The sequence below is a fragment of the Salvelinus namaycush genome, chromosome 9 (genome assembly GCF_016432855.1).
Source record: "Salvelinus namaycush isolate Seneca chromosome 9, SaNama_1.0, whole genome shotgun sequence".
Taxonomy (NCBI): domain Eukaryota; kingdom Metazoa; phylum Chordata; class Actinopteri; order Salmoniformes; family Salmonidae; genus Salvelinus; species Salvelinus namaycush.
The window spans coordinates 9,453,342-9,475,737 of NC_052315.1; the positions used below are offsets into that span (position 1 = coordinate 9,453,342).

Here is a 22,396-nt window from a genome sequence, read left to right on the forward strand (position 1 = left end):
ACGTGAAATCATTGTTCATTTGAGTTTGCGGCATTGGACATTACAAAAGTTAATATTTCATGAGCTAGATTTATAGATTTTGTGATTTATTAGCCAACGAGACAGATCAGAGCCCAAAGCATAGCAAGGGCCCCTACCAGCATAAAGCTTTGTCTCACAAAGAGAGGAATGTTGAAATCCCTATCGGTAGATACATATAGACAGATATTTAAATATACACTGTATAGATATTTAGGAGTGAAATATTTACACTATTGCAATGTTTTACATGTTTTCAATTGTCTTGTTATATTGTATAAATGGAGAATAAGATCATGAGTAAATTAAGCATTTTTGATGATCGTTTGATTTCATTGAGTATTCCTGTACCTTGTGACAGGTGATGTATGCACTGAAAGACAAATTAAACAGTGGTAAGTGGTAAGTGCTTTTTATTTGTCTAGCGCCGTTGCATACAAAAACATACACTACAAGACACACACATGTTCTTTTCTGCAGATGGATGGCTACAGTAATTGACCTGCGAGTTAAACTGACAACCTCAGGTCTGACCTTTGACCTATGAAAGCTGTGTGTTGAGGTGCTTTGATCGTTACCCAGTCAGTTACATATTCATCCACAAATACTGTTAAATTAGTATAACACCCCACCATACACATCTTTACATTTGGTGTAACATCATTCAGACTACACTATCATTGCTTAAAACCGAGAGAAAAATGAGACTACAGAACACAGAATGGTGTTTTACTATTTGACCAATAAGAATATAATTAGATTAAGATGAAGACATAGCAGTGTTTACCTCAAAGCTAGTCCGCTAATATGACATTTCACAGCTAAGACACCGTTTTATGCACAACTTTTGTTTTACTACTTCTCGGGTTGTTTGTCCATCATACTGTATGCGGGATGGTCATCGCACAAGTCAGGGGCATGTTAAGTATATTGTCAAACCTTTAGATTATAACCACAAAACTCTGAATTATTGAAGGTCTATTGGCTTTGGCAGTGGTTTCTATTTGTTTACATGGCTGAAACCCAGTTGGCAGTAAGGTATGAAGTAGACGTTAACTTTTAACTGTATCGACTGTATACTCTACACGTCCCTTTGTCTTACTCAAAATTCCTCATAAATGACAGACTGAATGAATGTGGAAAACAACCTAAGAGTTTTAGACCATCTTCTTGAGTCTTAGGTGCATACGGTAGTATGCGTTTCTGTGGAAATCCCCACAGTCACCATATGGCAACCCTCAGAACATTTCCTTTTGTGGCTAAATCGAAATTAGCTGGGGTCAAATGTTGGTTTATGTATCTCCTGTAAGGTACCAGGCAAGAGGAAGACTGGGACGCTGTTACTGTAGCTCCTTACGACTTGATGCCCTCCTGAACTTTCAGTATTTCCTGTTGAGGGGAGTAGAAAGTGCTCAACATTTGGGTTGGAGCTCTTAACATGGTAATACAAAGGTGAAATTACAAAATATATTAGTTACATACTGGAACAAGGACTTGTAATAACATAAAATAGATCATGAGTAATTAAACATGAGAAATAACTTTCACGAGGGGATCTGTAATTACAGAGTCCTTTTTCAAATTGTGTAATAACCATTAAATTAAATTAAAAATCGCAGGTTTTGCCTTGAACGTCTTCCGACATGTCCCTTTGAGAAAGACATAATAATATATATATATAGTTATAGAACATACATACCTACATACAAACTCTTCTCCAACATGGAATGCATACATCTAGTCATCCACACCTCCTGTATCTAGTCAATACCTCCTGTATCTAGTCATCCACACCTCCTGTATCTAGTCAATACCTCCTGTATCTAGTCATTACCTCCTGTATCTAGTCAATACCTCCTGTATCTAGTCAATACCTCCTGTATCTAGTCATTACCTCCTGTATCTAGTCATTACCTCCTGTATCTAGTCATTACCTCCTGTATCTAGTCATTATCTCCTGTATCTAGTCATTACCTCCTGTATCTAGTCATTACCTCCTGTATCTAGTCATTATCTCCTGTATCTAGTCATTATCTCCTGTATCTAGTCATAAGACAGCCATCTTATTTTCAGACTCACCTCCTTAAGAACACTTTGCAACTTCTCATAGGACTCATCCAAGTCATCGTTGACAATGACAATGTCAAACAATCCAGGCTCGTTGCCTATAACAGAAGAGTGAAGAAACAAAAATGAAAACTCATTGTCAACAGCATGCAATGGCCTGTCCTTAGTTCAATTCACATCCCTCAAACATTTGTAGTTTTAAAACCAGTTTACGTAGGACAGTAAAGAGGAACTACACTCCTCCATGTTTACATAGGACAGTATGGTGAACCTACACTCCTCCATGTTTACATAGGACAGTATGGTGAACCTACACTCCTCCATGTTTACATAGGACAGTATGGTGAACCTAAACTCCTCCATGTTTACATAGGACAGTATGGTGAACCTACACTCCTCCATGTTTACATAGGACAGTATGGTGAACCTACACTCCTCCATGTTTACATAGGACAGTATGGTGAACCTACACTCCTCCATGTTTACATAGGACAGTATGGTGAACCTAAACTCCTCCATATTTACATAGGACAGTATGGTGAACCTACACTCCTCCATATTTACATAGGACAGTATGGTGAACCTACACTCCTCCATGTTTACATAGGACAGTATGGTGAACCTAAACTCCTCCATATTTACTTAGAACAGTATGGTGAACCTACACTCCTCCATGTTTACATAGGACAGTATGGTGAACCTACACTCCTCCATGTTTACATAGGACAGTATGGTGAACCTACACTCCTCCATGTTTACATAGGACAGTATGGTGAACCTACACTCCTTCATATTTACATAGGACAGTATGGTGAACCTACACTCCTCCATATTTACATAGGACAGTATGGTGAACCTAAACTCCTCCATATTTACATAGGACAGTATGGTGAACCTACACTCCTCCATATTTACATAGGACAGTATGGTGAACCTAAACTCCTCCATATTTACATAGGACAGTATGGTGAACCTACACTCCTCCATATTTACATAGGACAGTATGGTGAACCTAAACTCCTCCATATTTACATAGGACAGTATGGTGAACCTAAACTCCTCCATGTTTACATAGGACAGTATGGTGAACCTACACTCCTCCATATTTACATAGGACAGTATGGTGAACCTACACTCCTCCATATTTACATAGGACAGTATGGTGAACCTACACTCCTCCATATTTACATAGGACAGTATGGTGAACCTAAACTCCTCCATATTTACATAGGACAGTATGGTGAACCTAAACTCCTCCATGTTTACATAGGACAGTATGGTGAACCTACACTCCTCCATGTTTACATAGGACAGTATGGTGAACCTACACTCCTCCATATTTACATAGGACAGTATGGTGAACCTACACTCCTCCATATTTACATAGGACAGTATGGTGAACCTAAACTCCTCCATATTTACATAGGACAGTGTGGTGAACCTAAACTCCTCCATATTTACATAGGACAGTATGGTGAACCTACACTCCTCCATGTTTACATAGGACAGTATGGTGAACCTACACTCCTCCATGTTTACATAGGACAGTATGGTGAACCTACACTCCTCCATGTTTACATAGGACAGTATGGTGAACCTACACTCCTCCATATTTACATAGGACAGTATGGTGAACCTAAACTCCTCCATATTTACATAGGACAGTATGGTGAACCTACACTCCTCCATGTTTACATAGGACAGTATGGTGAACCTACACTCCTCCATGTTTACATAGGACAGTATGGTGAACCTACACTCCTCCATGTTTACATAGGACAGTATGGTGAACCTACACTCCTCCATGTTTACATAGGACAGTATGGTGAACCTAAACTCCTCCATATTTACATAGGACAGTATGGTGAACCTAAACTCCTCCATATTTACTTAGGACAGTATGGTGAACCTACACTCCTCCATGTTTACATAGGACAGTATGGTGAACCTAAACTCCTCCATATTTACATAGGACAGTATGGTGAACCTACACTCCTCCATATTTACATAGGACAGTATGGTGAACCTAAACTCCTCCATATTTACATAGGACAGTATGGTGAACCTACACTCCTCCATATTTACATAGGACAGTATGGTGAACCTACACTCCTCCATATTTACATAGGACAGTATGGTGAACCTACACTCCTCCATATTTACATAGGACAGTATGGTGAACCTAAACTCCTCCATATTTACATAGGACAGTATGGTGAACCTAAACTCCTCCATGTTTACATAGGACAGTATGGTGAACCTACACTCCTCCATGTTTACATAGGACAGTATGGTGAACCTACACTCCTCCATATTTACATAGGACAGTATGGTGAACCTACACTCCTCCATATTTACATAGGACAGTATGGTGAACCTAAACTCCTCCATATTTACATAGGACAGTGTGGTGAACCTAAACTCCTCCATATTTACATAGGACAGTATGGTGAACCTACACTCCTCCATGTTTACATAGGACAGTATGGTGAACCTACACTCCTCCATGTTTACATAGGACAGTATGGTGAACCTACACTCCTCCATGTTTACATAGGACAGTATGGTGAACCTACACTCCTCCATATTTACATAGGACAGTATGGTGAACCTAAACTCCTCCATATTTACATAGGACAGTATGGTGAACCTACACTCCTCCATGTTTACATAGGACAGTATGGTGAACCTACACTCCTCCATGTTTACATAGGACAGTATGGTGAACCTACACTCCTCCATGTTTACATAGGACAGTATGGTGAACCTACACTCCTCCATGTTTACATAGGACAGTATGGTGAACCTAAACTCCTCCATATTTACATAGGACAGTATGGTGAACCTAAACTCCTCCATATTTACTTAGGACAGTATGGTGAACCTACACTCCTCCATGTTTACATAGGACAGTATGGTGAACCTAAACTCCTCCATATTTACATAGGACAGTATGGTGAACCTACACTCCTCCATATTTACATAGGACAGTATGGTGAACCTACACTCCTCCATGTTTACATAGGACAGTATGGTGAACCTAAACTCCTCCATATTTACTTAGAACAGTATGGTGAACCTACACTCCTCCATGTTTACATAGGACAGTATGGTGAACCTACACTCCTCCATGTTTACATAGGACAGTATGGTGAACCTACACTCCTCCATGTTTACATAGGACAGTATGGTGAACCTACACTCCTTCATATTTACATAGGACAGTATGGTGAACCTACACTCCTCCATATTTACATAGGACAGTATGGTGAACCTAAACTCCTCCATATTTACATAGGACAGTATGGTGAACCTACACTCCTCCATATTTACATAGGACAGTATGGTGAACCTAAACTCCTCCATATTTACATAGGACAGTATGGTGAACCTACACTCCTCCATATTTACATAGGACAGTATGGTGAACCTAAACTCCTCCATATTTACATAGGACAGTATGGTGAACCTAAACTCCTCCATGTTTACATAGGACAGTATGGTGAACCTACACTCCTCCATATTTACATAGGACAGTATGGTGAACCTACACTCCTCCATATTTACATAGGACAGTATGGTGAACCTACACTCCTCCATATTTACATAGGACAGTATGGTGAACCTAAACTCCTCCATATTTACATAGGACAGTATGGTGAACCTAAACTCCTCCATGTTTACATAGGACAGTATGGTGAACCTACACTCCTCCATGTTTACATAGGACAGTATGGTGAACCTACACTCCTCCATATTTACATAGGACAGTATGGTGAACCTACACTCCTCCATATTTACATAGGACAGTATGGTGAACCTAAACTCCTCCATATTTACATAGGACAGTGTGGTGAACCTAAACTCCTCCATATTTACATAGGACAGTATGGTGAACCTACACTCCTCCATGTTTACATAGGACAGTATGGTGAACCTACACTCCTCCATGTTTACATAGGACAGTATGGTGAACCTACACTCCTCCATGTTTACATAGGACAGTATGGTGAACCTACACTCCTCCATATTTACATAGGACAGTATGGTGAACCTAAACTCCTCCATATTTACATAGGACAGTATGGTGAACCTACACTCCTCCATGTTTACATAGGACAGTATGGTGAACCTACACTCCTCCATGTTTACATAGGACAGTATTGTGAACCTACACTCCTCCATATTTACATAGGACAGTATGGTGAACCTACACTCCTCCATATTTACATAGGACAGTATGGTGAACCTAAACTCCTCCATATTTACATAGGACAGTATGGTGAACCTACACTCCTCCATATTTACATAGGACAGTATGGTGAACCTACACTCCTCCATGTTTACATAGGACAGTATGGTGAACCTACACTCCTCCATATTTACATAGGACAGTATGGTGAACCTACACTCCTCCATATTTACTTAGGACAGTATGGTGAACCTACACTCCTCCATATTTACATAGGACAGTATGGTGAACCTACACTCCTCCATATTTACATAGGACAGTATGGTGAACCTACACTCCTCCATATTTACTTAGGACAGTATGGTGAACCTACACTCCTCCATATTTACATAGGACAGTATGGTGAACCTACACTCCTCCATATTTACTTAGGACAGTATGGTGAACCTACACTCCTCCATGTTTACATAGGACAGTATGGTGAACCTACACTCCTCCATGTTTACATAGGACAGTATGGTGAACCTACACTCCTCCATGTTTACATAGGACAGTATGGTGAACCTAAACTCCTCCATGTTTACATAGGACAGTATGGTGAACCTACACTCCTCCATGTTTACATAGGACAGTATGGTGAACCTACACTCCTCCATGTTTACATAGGACAGTATGGTGAACCTACACTCCTCCATGTTTACATAGGACAGTATGGTGAACCTACACTCCTCCATGTTTACATAGGACAGTATGGTGAACCTACACTCCTCCATATTTACATAGGACAGTATGGTGAACCTAAACTCCTCCATATTTACATAGGACAGTATGGTGAACCTACACTCCTCCATGTTTACATAGGACAGTATGGTGAACCTACACTCCTCCATGTTTACATAGGACAGTATTGTGAACCTACACTCCTCCATATTTACATAGGACAGTATGGTGAACCTACACTCCTCCATATTTACATAGGACAGTATGGTGAACCTACACTCCTCCATGTTTACATAGGACAGTATGGTGAACCTACACTCCTCCATGTTTACATAGGACAGTATGGTGAACCTACACTCCTCCATATTTACATAGGACAGTATTGTGAACCTACACTCCTCCATGTTTACATAGGACAGTATGGTGAACCTAAACTCCTCCATATTTACATAGGACAGTATGGTGAACCTACACTCCTCCATATTTACATAGGACAGTATGGTGAACCTACACTCCTCCATGTTTACATAGGACAGTATGGTGAACCTACACTCCTCCATGTTTACATAGGACAGTATGGTGAACCTACACTCCTCCATATTTACATAGGACAGTATTGTGAACCTACACTCCTCCATGTTTACATAGGACAGTATGGTGAACCTAAACTCCTCCATATTTACATAGGACAGTATGGTGAACCTACACTCCTCCATATTTACATAGGACAGTATGGTGAACCTACACTCCTCCATGTTTACATAGGACAGTATGGTGAACCTACACTCCTCCATATTTACATAGGACAGTATGGTGAACCTACACTCCTCCATATTTACTTAGGACAGTATGGTGAACCTACACTCCTCCATATTTACATAGGACAGTATGGTGAACCTACACTCCTCCATATTTACTTAGGACAGTATGGTGAACCTACACTCCTCCATATTTACATAGGACAGTATGGTGAACCTACACTCCTCCATATTTACTTAGGACAGTATGGTGAACCTACACTCCTCCATATTTACATAGGACAGTATGGTGAACCTACACTCCTCCATATTTACATAGGACAGTATGGTGAACCTACACTCCTCCATATTTACATAGGACAGTATGGTGAACCTACACTCCTCCATATTTACATAGGACAGTATGGTGAACCTACACTCCTCCATATTTACATAGGACAGTATGGTGAACCTACACTCCTCCATATTTACTTAGGACAGTATGGTGAACCTACACTCCTCCATATTTACATAGGACAGTATGGTGAACCTACACTCCTCCATATTTACATAGGACAGTATGGTGAACCTACACTCCTCCATATTTACTTAGGACAGTATGGTGAACCTACACTCCTCCATATTTACATAGGACAGTATGGTGAACCTACACTCCTCCATATTTACATAGGACAGTATGGTGAACCTACACTCCTCCATATTTACTTAGGACAGTATGGTGAACCTAAACTCCTCCATGTTTACATAGGACAGTATGGTGAACCTACACTCCTCCATATTTACATAGGACAGTATGGTGAACCTACACTCCTCCATATTTACTTAGGACAGTATGGTGAACCTAAACTCCTCCATGTTTACATAGGACAGTATGGTGAACCTACACTCCTCCATATTTACTTAGGACAGTATGGTGAACCTACACTCCTCCATATTTACTTAGGACAGTATGGTGAACCTACACTCCTCCATGATTACATAGGACAGTATGGTGAACCTACACTCCTCCATGTCAATCCGTGCTGCCTCCAGGCGGCTCTGGATCTTTTCCTCCGTCTCCGTCGCTCTATCCCTCAGACGCTCTTCCTGTACACATTAATGTTCCCCAAGCATTTTCAGTTTATACATTTCAAGAACAAACTTTTCATGTGGCCATCTCAGGTCTAGCAAGCATGCAAAAAGTTAAACTGCATAGTAGAAGAATGGCAGGCAACTAGATTCAGCCCCAGGCTGCTTTTTTTCTGAGCAAATGGTTATTTATCCGGAACATAATTATAAATATACACTACTGTTCAAAAGTTTGGGGACATTTAGAAATGTCCTTGTTTTTGAAAGAAAAGCAAATGTTTTGGCCATTAAAATAACAGCAAATTGATCGGAAATACAGTGTAGACATTGTTAATGTTGTAAATGACTATTGTAGCTGGAAACGGCTGATTTTTTATGGAATATTTACATAGGCGTACAGAGGCCCATTATCCGCAACCATCACTCCTGTGTTCCAATGGCACGTTGTGTTAGCTAATCCAAGTTTATCATTTTAAAAGGCTAATTGATAATTAGAAAACCATTTTGCAATTATGTTAGCATAGCTGAAAACTGTTGTGCTTATCAAAGAAGCAGTAAAACTGGCCTTTTTTAGACTAGTTGAGTATCTGGAGCTTCAGCATTTGTGGTTTCGAAATACAGGCTCAAAATGGCCAGAAACAAAGTACTTTCTTCTGAAACTCATCAGTTTATTCTTGTTCTGAAAAATGAAGGCTATTCCATGCGAGAAATTGCCAAGAAACTGAAGATCTCGTACAACGCTGTGTACTACTCCCTTCACAGAACAGCGCAAACTGGCTCTAACCAGAATAGAAAGAGGAGTGGGAGGCCCAGGTGCACAACTGAGCAAGAGGACAAGTACATTAGAGTGTCTAGTTTGAGAAACAGATGCCTCACAAGTCCTCAACTGGCAGCTTCATGAAATAGTACCTGCAAAACACCATTCTCAACATCAACAGTGAAGAGGCAACTCCGGGATGCTGGCCTTCTAGGCAAAGTTCCAAAGAAAAAGCCATATCTCAGACTGGCCAATAAAAGAAAAAGATTAAGATGGGCAAAAGAACACAGACACTAGCCAGCATCCCGGAGTTGCCTCTTCACTGTTGACATTGAGACTGGTCTTTATGGGTCCTTGAGGCAAATGTGTTCAACATGAGGAAAGACACCTACGTACACAGTTTCAGGTCAAACGGGGAGGCGGATATCAGGATTTAAGTAAGACTTCTTACAACAGCAATGCCTATAAGCCAATTGGTGCCATTCTTTTTGATTAAATTACTCATGGCCTCTAGTTTCTGTGTGCCAAATTAGCAAAAAAGTGGCAAATCTATGCTGTGAACCCCTAATAATTTGTACACTACAAATGGGCCACAAATAATCTCAAATGTGTTATGTATTTCACAATAACATAATTTAATACCTTGATTACATTGAGACACAATCACATATGTCTTTCAATTTATCCATGGGTATAGTTGGGAACAGATTTTATAAATTAAAATCATTAGTTGAATTTCTGGTGATTTTACAGTATCCTTTGTCCAACAACAGATTTCTTCTATTTTGTTAACTTAAAACTTTGGAGGGCCAAATAATATTGCTTGCGGGCCGAATTTGTCACCTGTTGCGGAACCTTGCAGTAGAACAACGCTGTGCAATGTATGGTTGTGGACTCTTACCAGGACCTCAATGGAGGGGGGCTGGATTGAAATATAGATGGGGTCCAGGTCAGTTTCCTTGATGTGTCTCACTCCCGCAATATCCACATCCAAAATACAAATGAGGCCCTTGGCCCTCACGTCCTGTACAGCACACTTACTGTGGAGAATAGAAACATAGCTATGTTTAATTGCATCCACGATTCCGCTGAACAAACTAGAAAATTATACCACTGATTATCCCCGATTCATACATAGGGGCGGCAGGTAGCCGAGTGGTTAGAGCGTTGGTCCAGTAACTGAAAGGTTGCTAGATCGAAGCCCCGAGCTGACAAGGTAAAAAAATGTGTTGTTCTGCCCATGAACAAGGCAGTTGAACCACTGTTCCTAGGCTATCATTGTAAATAGGAATTTGTTCACAACTAACTTGCCTAGTGTAATAAAATATATTTTTTAAATACTCTAAGACATTTTGGTGCAAACCAAAAGTTCAGAAAATGTACTCTACCTTGTTCCATACAGGTTGCCAGAAAACTCATCAGTCTCAATGAATTCTCCCGTGTCAATATCCTCCTGCATAGCCTCCCTGTTTGTGAAGTGGTAATCTTGAAACAGACAGGAGAGAAGAAGAAACCGTTAGTAATCAGTCAGGCTGGATGGAGTTCTCTCAAACTAATAAAGGGTAAATTTACAGGGTACAATAGATGTATAATGATTAGTATTCAGGCACTAAAAAAGGGTGATATAGAACAAAATGCAAGGATAAGTATAGGTAGACAGAGACATTTTTATTCACATCATTACAAGCAATTAGGGAAATTAACATTGACATCACTAGAAGCAAATCACACAATGAATGACCCCCAAGTATGAAATGTGGAAGGTGATTAGAAACAGGCAAAAAAGACACGCTGTCTGGATGCAAGAGGAACAGTATAGAACACAGTACAGTATATAACAGTTTAGAAGGAGAGAGGGTGTACAGGGCACACATCAAACTAACACATTACTGTCCCCTACCATTGGGATTATATTATTCCTCTACATCACAGTCACAGTGGATCTAACACATTGGGGGGAACCATGTAGGGAACACAGGACAACCTTGTCACAATCACTTCAACAGGGACAACAATGCTCATAATGAACCTACAGCTACTCATATCAACACATACACATTAGCATTGCAACATAACAGGTGTGTTCAGATTGAGAAGGAATCCCAGCACATTCAAATATGTCCTGGTAAAATAGATGTCTCACTGGGAAAAGAGGATTGCGATAGATGTAAATAAAGGTGAAAATGCTCTATGAAGGTGCTAGTAATGCTTTCTAACGACAAAATTATATATATACAGTGGGGAGAAGAAGTATTTGATACACTGCCTATTTTGCAGGTTTTCCTACTTACAAAGCATGTAGAGGTCTGTCATTTTTATCATAGGTACACTTCAACTGTGAGAGACGGAATCTAAAACAAAAATCCAGAAAATCACATTGTATGATTTTTAAGTAATTAATTTGCATTTTATTGCATGACATAAGTATTTGATACATCAGAAAAGCAAAACTTAATATTTGGTACAGAAACCTTGGTTTGCAATTACAGAGATCATACGTTTCCTGTAGTTCTTGACCAGGTTTGCACACACTGCAGCAGAGATTTTGGCCCACTCCTCCATACAGACCTTCTCCAGATCCTTCAGGTTTCGGGGCTGTCGCTGGGCAATACGGACTTTCAGCTCCCTCCAAAGATTTTCTATTGGGTTCAGGTCTGGAGACTGGCTAGATCACTCCAGGACCTTGAGATGCTTCTTACGGAGCCACTCCTTAGTTGCCCTGGCTGTGTTTCGGGTTGTTGTCATGCTGGAAGACCCAGCCACGACCCATCTTCAATGCTCTTACTGAGGGAAGGAGGTTCTTGGCCAAGATCTCGCGATACATGGCCCCATCCATCCTCCCCTCAATACGGTGCAGTCGTCCTGTCCCCTTTGCAGAAAAGCATCCCCAAAGAATGATGTTTCCACCTCCATGCTTCACGGTTGGGATGGTGTTCTTGGGGTTGTACTCATCCTTCTTCTTCCTCCAAACACGGCGAGTGGAGTTTAGACCAAAAAGCTCTATTTGTGTCTCATCAGACCACATGACCTTCTCCCATTCCTCCTCTGGATCATCCAGATGGTCATTGGCAAACTTCAGATGGGCCTGGACATGCGCTGGCTTGAGCAGGGGGACCTTGCGTGCGCTGCAGGATTTTAATCCATGACGGCGTAGTGTGTTACTAATGGTTTTCTTTGAGACTGTGGTCCCAGCTCTCTTCAGGTCATTGACCAGGTCCTGCCGTGTAGTTCTGGGCTGATCCCTCACCTTCCTCATGATCATTGATGCCCCACGAGGTGAGATCTTGCATGGAGCCCCAGACCGAGGGTGATTGACCGTCATCTTCAACTTCTTCCATTTTCTAATAATTGCGCCAACAGTTGTTGCCTTCTCACCAAGCTGCTTGCCTATTGTCCTGTAGCCCATCCCAGCCTTGTGCAGGTCTACAATTGTATCCCTGATGTCCTTACACAGCTCTCTGGTCTTGGCCATTGTGGAGAGGTTGGAGTCTGTTTGATTGAGTGTGTGGACAGGTGTCTTTTATACAGGTAACGAGTTCAAACAGGTGCAGTTAATACAGGTAATGAGTGGAGAACAGGAGGGCTTCTTAAAGAAAGTTAAACTAACAGGTCTGTGAGAGCCGGAATTCTTGCTGGTTGGTAGGTGATCAAATACTTATGTCATGCAATGTCATACAATGTGACTTACAAGTTGGTGCATTCACCTTATGATATCCAGTGGAACAACCACTTTACAATAGTGCATCTAACTCTTTTAAGGGGGGGGGGGGGGGGTTAGAAGGATTACTTTATCCTATCCTAGGTATTCCTTAAAGAGGTGGTGTTTCAGGTGTTTCCGGAAGGTGGTGATTGACTCCGCTGACCTGGCGTCGTGGGGGAGTTTGTTCCGTCTTTCACAATTGAAGTGTACCTATGATAAAAAATTACAGACCTCTACATGCTTTGTGAGTAGGAAAACCTGCAAAATCGTCAGTGTATCAAATACTTGTTCTCCCCACTGTATATAAAAAAAAAAAAAAATTAAACTAATAGACAATCTCATTAGACTGAATCCAGCAAAGCTCATCGTCCTGGTAGTGCAGTTACTGCGTTAAGTTATTTAAAAAAAATCGAAATATATAAAACTAGAGCTCAACTGAAGAAGACATCAAGCCTTAACTCTCCATTATCCATATTCCTGGGGGGAAATAGAATACATCAAACAGCTATCTTCCTCAAAAACTGTTATTGCTTAAGTCGTAGGAAATCACATAGACGTATTGATCAAATGAATAGAATAGTCCTGAGGATATCTGCCTTGACAACAGGACCAGATTGTGCTAGCAGCTATGATCCATACTTTCAATTAACATTACTGAACTGGAGTATATCCAAAATCAAACAAAAGGCTTTACTATGAAGCCTATCAATCTCAACAAGAATGTTGTGATGCTAATGGTGGGTACATACAGTAACAGACATTTTATGGATGTGACAACTTATTTTTTGGGGGGTGGGGAAGGGAGGGGGGTCAGGAGAGTAGATCCACTGAGGAATCACAGGGGGCTATTTTCAAAAGCTTTTTACCACAAAGTGCAAACTGGCATTTGTATTCCTGAGAATATTAGATGTATTTTTACCATAACTAGTATGCACTTGGCATTGTTTAGTTTGGTCACTCTATACTGTGAAGATGAAAGTAACCCCCATCACTCTCTCTTCACAATGTTTTTATGAATGGCATTTAGACATGGTTGGATAGAACACAAAATGAAGAGGCGATAGCTACACCTGCAGATGAAACAGACGATAGGACGTCTGCTAGGGGCAGTAATGTAGCCCCCAGAAGCATAGGCAGACAGAACAGGCCTACGGAGAAAAAAAAAAAAAGGCACAACAAATAATGTTTATTGCTGTATCTTATAGGGGGATCATTTGGAGAGCCACTGTTGCAGTTCACTTGAGTTAAGAAGCATGGGAGCTTCAGTGTCAGTCGGAATGGAGTAGGCTGGGTTATGTAGGTGAAGAGATGGTGTGAAGGTTGTGTTGGTACAAAAGAGGGAAACAAGGTAGTGATGGAGGTCTGTAGGTACAGAAAAGCTGGAAGTTACAGGTTTTATATAGTTGAAGTCGGAAGTTTACATACACCTTAGCCAAATACGTTTAAACTCAGTTTCACAATTCCTGACATTTAATCCAAGTAAAAGTTCCCTGTCTTAGGTCAGTTAGGATCACCACTTTATTTTAAGAATGTTAAATGTCAGAATAATAGCAGAGAGAATTATTTATTTCAGCTTTTATTTATTTCATCACATTCCCAGTGGGTCAGAAGTTCACATACACTCAATTAGTATTTGGTAGCATGATCTTTAAATTGTTTAACTTGGGTCAAACGTTCAGGGTAGCCTTCCACAAGCATCCCACAATAAATTGGGTGAATTTTGGCCCATTCCTCCTGACAGAGCTGGTGTAACTGAGTCAGGTTTGTAGGCCTCCTTGCTCGCACACACTTTTTCAGTTCTGCCCACAAATTTTATATGGGATTGAGGTCAGGGCTTTGTGATGGTCACTCCAATACCTTGACTTTGTTGTCCTTAAGCCATTTTGCCACAACTTTGTAAGTATGCTTGGGGCCATTGTCAGTTTGGAAGACCCATTTGCGACTAAGCTTTAACTTCCTGACTGATGTCTTGAGATGTTGCTTCAATATATCCACATAATTTTCCTCCTCATGATGCCATCTATTTTGTAAAATGCACTAGACCCTCCTGCAGCAAAGCACCCCCACAACATGATGCTGCCACCCCCGTGCTTCACGGTTGGGATGGTGTTCTTTGGCTTGCAAGCCTCCCCTTTTACCTCCAATTATAACGATGGTCATTATGGCCAAACAGTTCTATTTTTGTTTCTTTTGACCAGAGGACATGTCTCCAAAAAGTACGATCTTTGTCCCCATGTGCAGTTGCAAACCGTAGTCTGGCTTTTTTGGGCGGTTTTGGAGCAGTGGCTTCTTCCTTGCTGAGCGGCCTTTCAGGTTATGTCGATATAGGACTCGTTTTACTGTGGATAGAGATACTTTTGTACCTGTTTCCTCCAGCATCTTCACAAGGTACTTTGCTGTCGTTCTGGGATTGATTTGCACTTCTCGCACCAAAGTACGTTCATCTCCAGGAGACAGAATGTGTCTCCTTCCTGAGCGGTATGATGGCTGCGTGGTCCCATGGTGTTTATACTTGCGCACTATTGTTTGTACAGATGAACGTGGTACCTTCAGGCATTTGGAAATTGCTCCCAAGGATGAACCAGACTTGTGGAGGTCTACAATTTTCTCTTCTGAGGTCTTTGCTGATTTCTTTTGATTTTCCCATGATGTCAAGCACAGAGGCACTGAGTTTGAAGGTAGGCCTTGAAATACATCCACGGGTACACCTCCAATTGACTCAAATTATGTCAATTAGCCTATCAGAAGCTTCTAAAGCCATGACATCATTTTGTGGAATTTTCCAAGCTGTTTAAAGGCACAGTCATCTTAGTGTATGTAAACTTCTGACCCGTTTGTAAACAATTGCTGGAAAAACTACGTGTCATGCACGAAGTAGATGTCCTCACCGACTTGCCAAAACTATAGTTTGTTAACAAGAAATTTGTGGAGTGGTTGAAAAACGAGTTTTAATGACTCCTACCTAAGTGTATGTAAACTTCTGACTTTAACTGTATATAGTGGGTCCCGTGGGGATCAGTTAGTAGAGCATTGTGCTTGCAACGCCAGGGTTGTGGATTTGATTCCCAAAAGCCATAAGAATCTAGTCAACACAAATGACTGGATACTGTAATGTAAAGTATCTCTGTAATATGTCATGCAACTACATGCATTTTCTGTCCTGCATTTCCTGCAGTCAAATGACCTAGTAGCCTCATGGGTGGAACGTTTTTTTTTAAATTTCATAATAAATAAACAATATTTAAATGTTTCCATGTGTGACGTAGAAGTCCGTCACTGGCCGCGGGCAGCATTTGGTTCTTTAACGCACGCACACATTCATCACTCCTCCCTGCTCCGTTATAAGATAAGTTAACAATGTGGGTCGACACACAAATTAACTTCTGTCTTAGTACATACATTTCATACTTGTCAGTGTTCATATTTAAGATATGCAATATTTATTATACTTATCAATGTTGTGGATGAGCGCTTTGTTTGTTCGTTCTGTTCCTCTCTCTCTCCATCTCTGTAGCTTCCGGGTATGCTGGAAAAGGACCCGAGCTAAGGGATTGGGCTGACTTTATAGTGCCTGTCCCAAATGGCTCATTAATGTAAATGGGCATATGGGCATATTGAAAGATACTGTCAGTAGTGATGTAATGTTGTAAATGTTATGTTGTGGTATTGTTTAAAAAACATGTTGCAATGTATATCCTTTAGTAGGTTTAGTTAATGGAAAATGTAGGTTTGTATAGTTAATTGCTTAATTAATTAGTGTTAATTGTTCTGAGGGGAGGGGCTAGCCCTACAAAAGGAGCCTCTCTTTCAGTTCATGAGAGGGATTTTGGATTGAGCTGTGGATGGGGCAGCATTGTTTTAAGCTGTCCCATAAGGTAGACGTTTGATGGCAGTACTGTTGTTTTTTGTTCCGGAATCACCTTGTAAATAAACACCTTTGCACAGAAGAACTTTTGCAGTTCCGCCATCTTTTTATTTTGATAGAGGTTAGGTTTTCCAGTTTAGCCTTCTGGCCTACTCTACGTGACACCATGTCAACGGGTTTTTATATTTTCGGTCTTCTGTGATGTATATAACATTTTTATATTGGGATGAAAACTAAAAATGGAATACATTTCAACTCTAGTGTGCCTTCGGAAAGTATTCAGACCCTTGACCTTTTCCAAATTTTGCTATGATACAGCCTTTTTCTAAAATGTATTCATGAAAAAATATCTTCAGCAATCTGCACACAGTACCACATAATGACAAAGCAAAAACAGGTTTTTAGGAACGTTTGCAAATTTAGCAAAAAAATAAAACAGAAATACCTTATTTACAAGTATTCAGCCACTTTGTTATGGGACTCGAAATTGAGCTCAGATGCATCCTGTTTCCACTGATCATCCTTGAGATGTTTGTACAACTTGATTGGAGTCCACCTGTGGTAAATTCAATTCTTTGGACATGATTTGGAAAGGAACACAACTTTCTATAAAAAGGTTCCACAGTTGACAGTGCATGTCACAGCAACAACCAAGCCATGAGGTCAAAATAATTGTCCGTAGAGCTCTGAGACAGGATTGTGTCGAGGCACAGATCTGGGGAAGGGTACAAAAAAAATGTCTGCAGCATAGAAGGTCCCCAACAACACAGTGGCCTCCATCATTCTTAAAATGGATTAAGTTTGGAACCACCAAGACTCTTCCTAGAGCTGGCCACCTGGCCAAACTAGGCAATCGGGGGAGAAGGACCTTGGTCAGGGAGGTGACCAAGAACCCGATGGTCACTCTGACAGAGCTCTAGAGTTCCTCTGTGGAGATGGGAGAACCTTCCAGAAGGACAACCATCTCTGCAGCACTCCACCAATCAGGCCTTTATGGTAGAGTGGCCAGACAGAAACCACTCCTCAGTAAAAGGCACATGACTGCCATCTTGAAGTTTGCCAAAAGGCACCTAAACACTCTCAGACCATGATAAACAAGATTTTCTGGTCTGATCAAACCAAGATTGAACTCTTTGGCCTGAATGCCAAGCATCACGTCTGGAGGAAACCTGGCACCATTCCTATGGTGAAGCATGGTGGTGGCAGCATCATGCTGTGGGGATGTTTTTCAGCGGCAGGGACTGGGAGACTAGTTAGGATCGAGGGAAAGATGAACGGAGCAAAGTACAGAGAGATCCTTGATGAAAACCTGCTCCAGAGCACTCAGGACCTCAGACTGGGGTGAAGGTTCACCTTCAAAATGATACCGACCCTAAGCACACAGCCAAAACAGCACAGGAGTGGTTTCGAAACAAGTCCCTGAATGTCCTTGAGTGGCCCAGCCAGAGCCCGGACTTCAACTTGATTGAACATCTCCCGAATGGCGCAACAGTCTAAGGCACTGCATCTCAGTGCTAGAGGCATCACTACAGACCCTTGTTCGATTCCAGGCTGTATCACAACTGGGTGTGATTGAGAGTCCCATAGGGCGGCGCACAATTGGCCGAGTGTCGTCTGGGTTTGGCCGGGGTCGGCCATCATTCTAATTAAGAATTTGTTCTTAACTGGCTCGCCTAGTTAAATATATACATATAATTTTTTTAACATCTCTGTAGAGACCTGATAGTAGCTGTGCAGCAACGCTCCCCCTCCAACCTGACAGAGCTTGGGGATCTGCAGAAAAGAAATGGGATAAACTCCCCAAATAGGTGTACCATGCTTGTAGCGTCATACCCAAGAAAACTCGAGGCTGTAGTCGCTGCCAAAGCTGCTTCAACAAAGTACTGAGTAAAGGGTCGGAATACTACGTTTAAAAAAAATGATAAATTAGCAACAATTTCTAAAAAACAGTTTTTGCTTTGTCATTATGGGGTATTGTGTGTAGATTGAGGAAAAAAATACAATTGAATCAATTTTAGAATAAGGCTGTAATGTAACAAAATGTTGAAAAGTCAAGGGATCTGAATACTTTCCGAAGGCACTGTATGTCTGACATGGTACACTTAGAAAAAAGGGTTATTCAGCTGTCCCCATAGGAGAACCCTTTTGGGTTCCATGTAGAACCCTCTACAAGGAACCCAGAGGGTTCAACCTGGGTATGACGAAACCAAAAGGGTTCTTCTTGGGTAAATCCTCTCAAGCTCTGTCAGGTTGGACAGGGAGCGTTGCTGCACAGCTATTATCAGGTCTCTCCAGAGATGTTTAAAAAAAAAATATTAAACTAGGCAAGTCAGTTAAGAACAAATTCTTATTTAGAACCCTCTACATGGACTCCAAAAGGGTTCTACCTGGAAAGAAAAGGAGTTCTTCAAAGGGGACTCCTTGGGGACAGATAGAACCATTTTTCTAAGAGCGTACAGATGACTTAAGCCCATAACCATGTGTGTGAGGTGTATACTTTTGTTTCAAAGTAGATTTGATTAAGACTACCAAGAAACCACTGCAGTAAAAGGTTAACCATTGTCTCCAGTCTTTATTAGGACTTATTTACGATAGAAAACAACTTTTGGCTCTTCAGTCAGCTGTCGTCTGAACAGTAGTCTATTCAGAAATACAGCAATTGTGAGCAGATAGCTTCCACCACACTCAACATGCCAATGCCAGGTCTGAGCAAAACGTATGAAATTTTACTAAAATCCAGGCCATTCCATTTAGTATGTTACTTTATGTTAAATTACATTACATAACATTGGCCTACGTAAATACGTGACACTTAAATTAGTATGATATGTTATGTTTGGTATGACAGTAGGTTACTTAAGGCAAAAACAAAAGGAGAGTGGCTGGTCATGGTGGTTGGGTGGCTGCATAAAGTGAAAGTCTAGCAACCGAAAGGTTGCATGCTTGAATCTCATCAAAGACAATTTTAGCTACTTAGCATGTTAGCTAAGCCTTCCCCTAACCTTAACCCAATAACCTAACTCCTAACCCTAATCTTAACCCCTAACCTAACATAGTTTATCATACTAAAGCAGTCAAAAGTAGCATATCATACTAAACTATCAAGACATGGGACATACAGTATATACAATATGTCCTACAATTCATTACATTGTATGACTGCTATTACATTCTTAGGCCATTGAAATGTAACCTATCATACTAAATGGAGTGGCACAGATTTTTGTCAAATATAATACATGTTGCTCTGAGACCAGGTTGTCATGGCGCTGCAGCTACAAGCCTACGGAGCAGCAAGAGGAACTGCCCATCTCCACCTTCAGACTATGCTCAAACCCTACACCCCAACCCGAGCATTTCGTTCTGCCACCGCTGGTCTCTTGGCCCTCCCACCCCTATGTTTTTTTTGTGTGCAGTGTGAACACTCCAAAGGAACTCAGACCCCTCAAAAGAGCCCCAGAAGCGAACCGAACTGAGACCATCTGGAGAAGTGGTCGGAGTTTGGTTCGCTTGAATTCCGCGGTACGGTTACCTTTTTTTAGGGCAATGTGAATGCAAAACTTCCCAGGTTCGCTTGTCATTATTCCCGCACCACACACTAGACTATTGCAACACTGTTTCCCCTGGTATAACCCCTCACATTGGTGCCACAAACGAGAGAAGATGTGCAGGTTCGCAGGGGAAAAAATGTGCTGTTTTGGGATGTTGATTAGCGATTGTCAAGGATGCACAGAAATTCCAAAATGTGTGTATTTTTTTGTTTGTTCAGATTATTTATTCGCAAAATGTGAACTATAGGCTAAGAGAGCTTCATAAACTGTTTATTTATTGTGGGGTTAGGAATAGTGTGAGAAGACAACCTATTTGGTAAGAATCACAACATAGGGTACAAAATCTATTCTAGCTCTTAAAGGGGCAGTAGCCTGTACAATTTAAATTACAACATTATTTATTCTGCATTTATTCTATTGCTATTTATTCTGTTAGCAATCAAATGTGCATGTTAATAGTATCTTCAGATTGCATTGAATTAAAATGAGACATAATTGTAACCTATTAGCTACAGTCCGATAACCCATTCTGATTGAATGGCTTGTCCTGCACTTTGTAAAAATCCAGAGTGCAGGTAGGAAAAAGATCTTGGTTCCTTTCTAAACATATCAATGTGAATGCAAAGAGGACTCGGTCCACAAACTAGGTGAAGTGAACTGGCAAAAGAGTTGAGTCCTCATTCAAAGGCAGTGTGAATACAAAGAGAATAGTTATTTCAGTTTTATTTTTTTTACCCCAGTTCACTTTAAAGAGGATTGAGATCAGTTCTTTTAAAGAGGACTATATGTGAAACCACCTTAAATAATCCCCCCCCCCCAAATAAGAAAGTAATGCCTTTCGTGAAGTAACACTCGCAGTTGACCCCCCCTTACTAGCTCTGACTTTGCTGAAAGCTACTTTATTGAGGAAAAATGTACTTACTATGACATGTAGTTGTCCCACCTAGCTATCTCTGTATTGGAGTGACTGCTAAATGTCTAAAATGTACTTACTATGACATGTGGTTGTCCCACCTAGCTATCTCTGTATCGGAGTGACTGCTAAATGTCTAAAATGTACAAATGTAACATATTGAATTCCAGTTTCTGCGTTCATACAGTAGACATTTCTTACTAAAGATGGAAGCTTCATTCTGGGCCTGGAGAGCGCCACTGATCTTTCTGGGCTTACTGACATGATTCTATGTTTTGACTGAAAACATTTTACTGTACCTTTGCCATCTACCTCTCCTGGACGTGGATCCCGGGTTGTATCTGTAAGGACACATTCAGTGAGCATCAATTCAACATCCATCCTATTCTGTGATCATATGATACAGAATGATATCAATAGCCTCAACCTGTCAATGCTATGCAAGACAACCCTAACTGTATATGGTTTCTTTAGTGTTCATTGGTCTTCCTCATGGTCCAGTCGCACCAGCGGGGATAGATACTGCTGCCCTACTGCTGGAAACTACATCTGGTGATACAAAACGTACGTGACACGCTGAAGCCGAAGACTCCCTTGTAGTCCTTCAGCAGTTTCTTCAGCAGCGTGCTCTTCCCTGCCCCCGAGGGGCCGCTCAGAACAACCGGCCTGGGTCCTGACATAACACTGCAGGAGAGGGAGAGGAGGGTGCAGTGAAAAACATTAAACCTGTGAAAAGCTATACGTTACATTGAATAGTGAAAACTTGTTCTCAATTGAACTAACTAGT

At 41.0% G+C, this 22,396-nt stretch overlaps 1 protein-coding gene across 1 annotated transcript; it reads right to left on the reverse strand.

Annotated features, from left to right (window-relative positions):
• Positions 1 to 414: 414 nt before the first annotated feature.
• LOC120053653 (guanylate kinase-like) lies at positions 415 to 22,289 on the reverse strand. Its single transcript, XM_039000818.1, has 7 exons — positions 22,178 to 22,289; positions 21,909 to 21,950; positions 10,969 to 11,065; positions 10,482 to 10,620; positions 8,757 to 8,841; positions 2,098 to 2,183; positions 415 to 1,407 (listed from the first exon to the last, which is right to left on the reverse strand). Exons 1-7 carry the CDS (start codon positions 22,287 to 22,289, stop codon positions 1,372 to 1,374), a joined length of 597 nt encoding a protein of 198 aa, XP_038856746.1. The 3' UTR covers positions 415 to 1,371.
• Between the last annotated feature and the right edge of the window lie 107 nt (positions 22,290 to 22,396).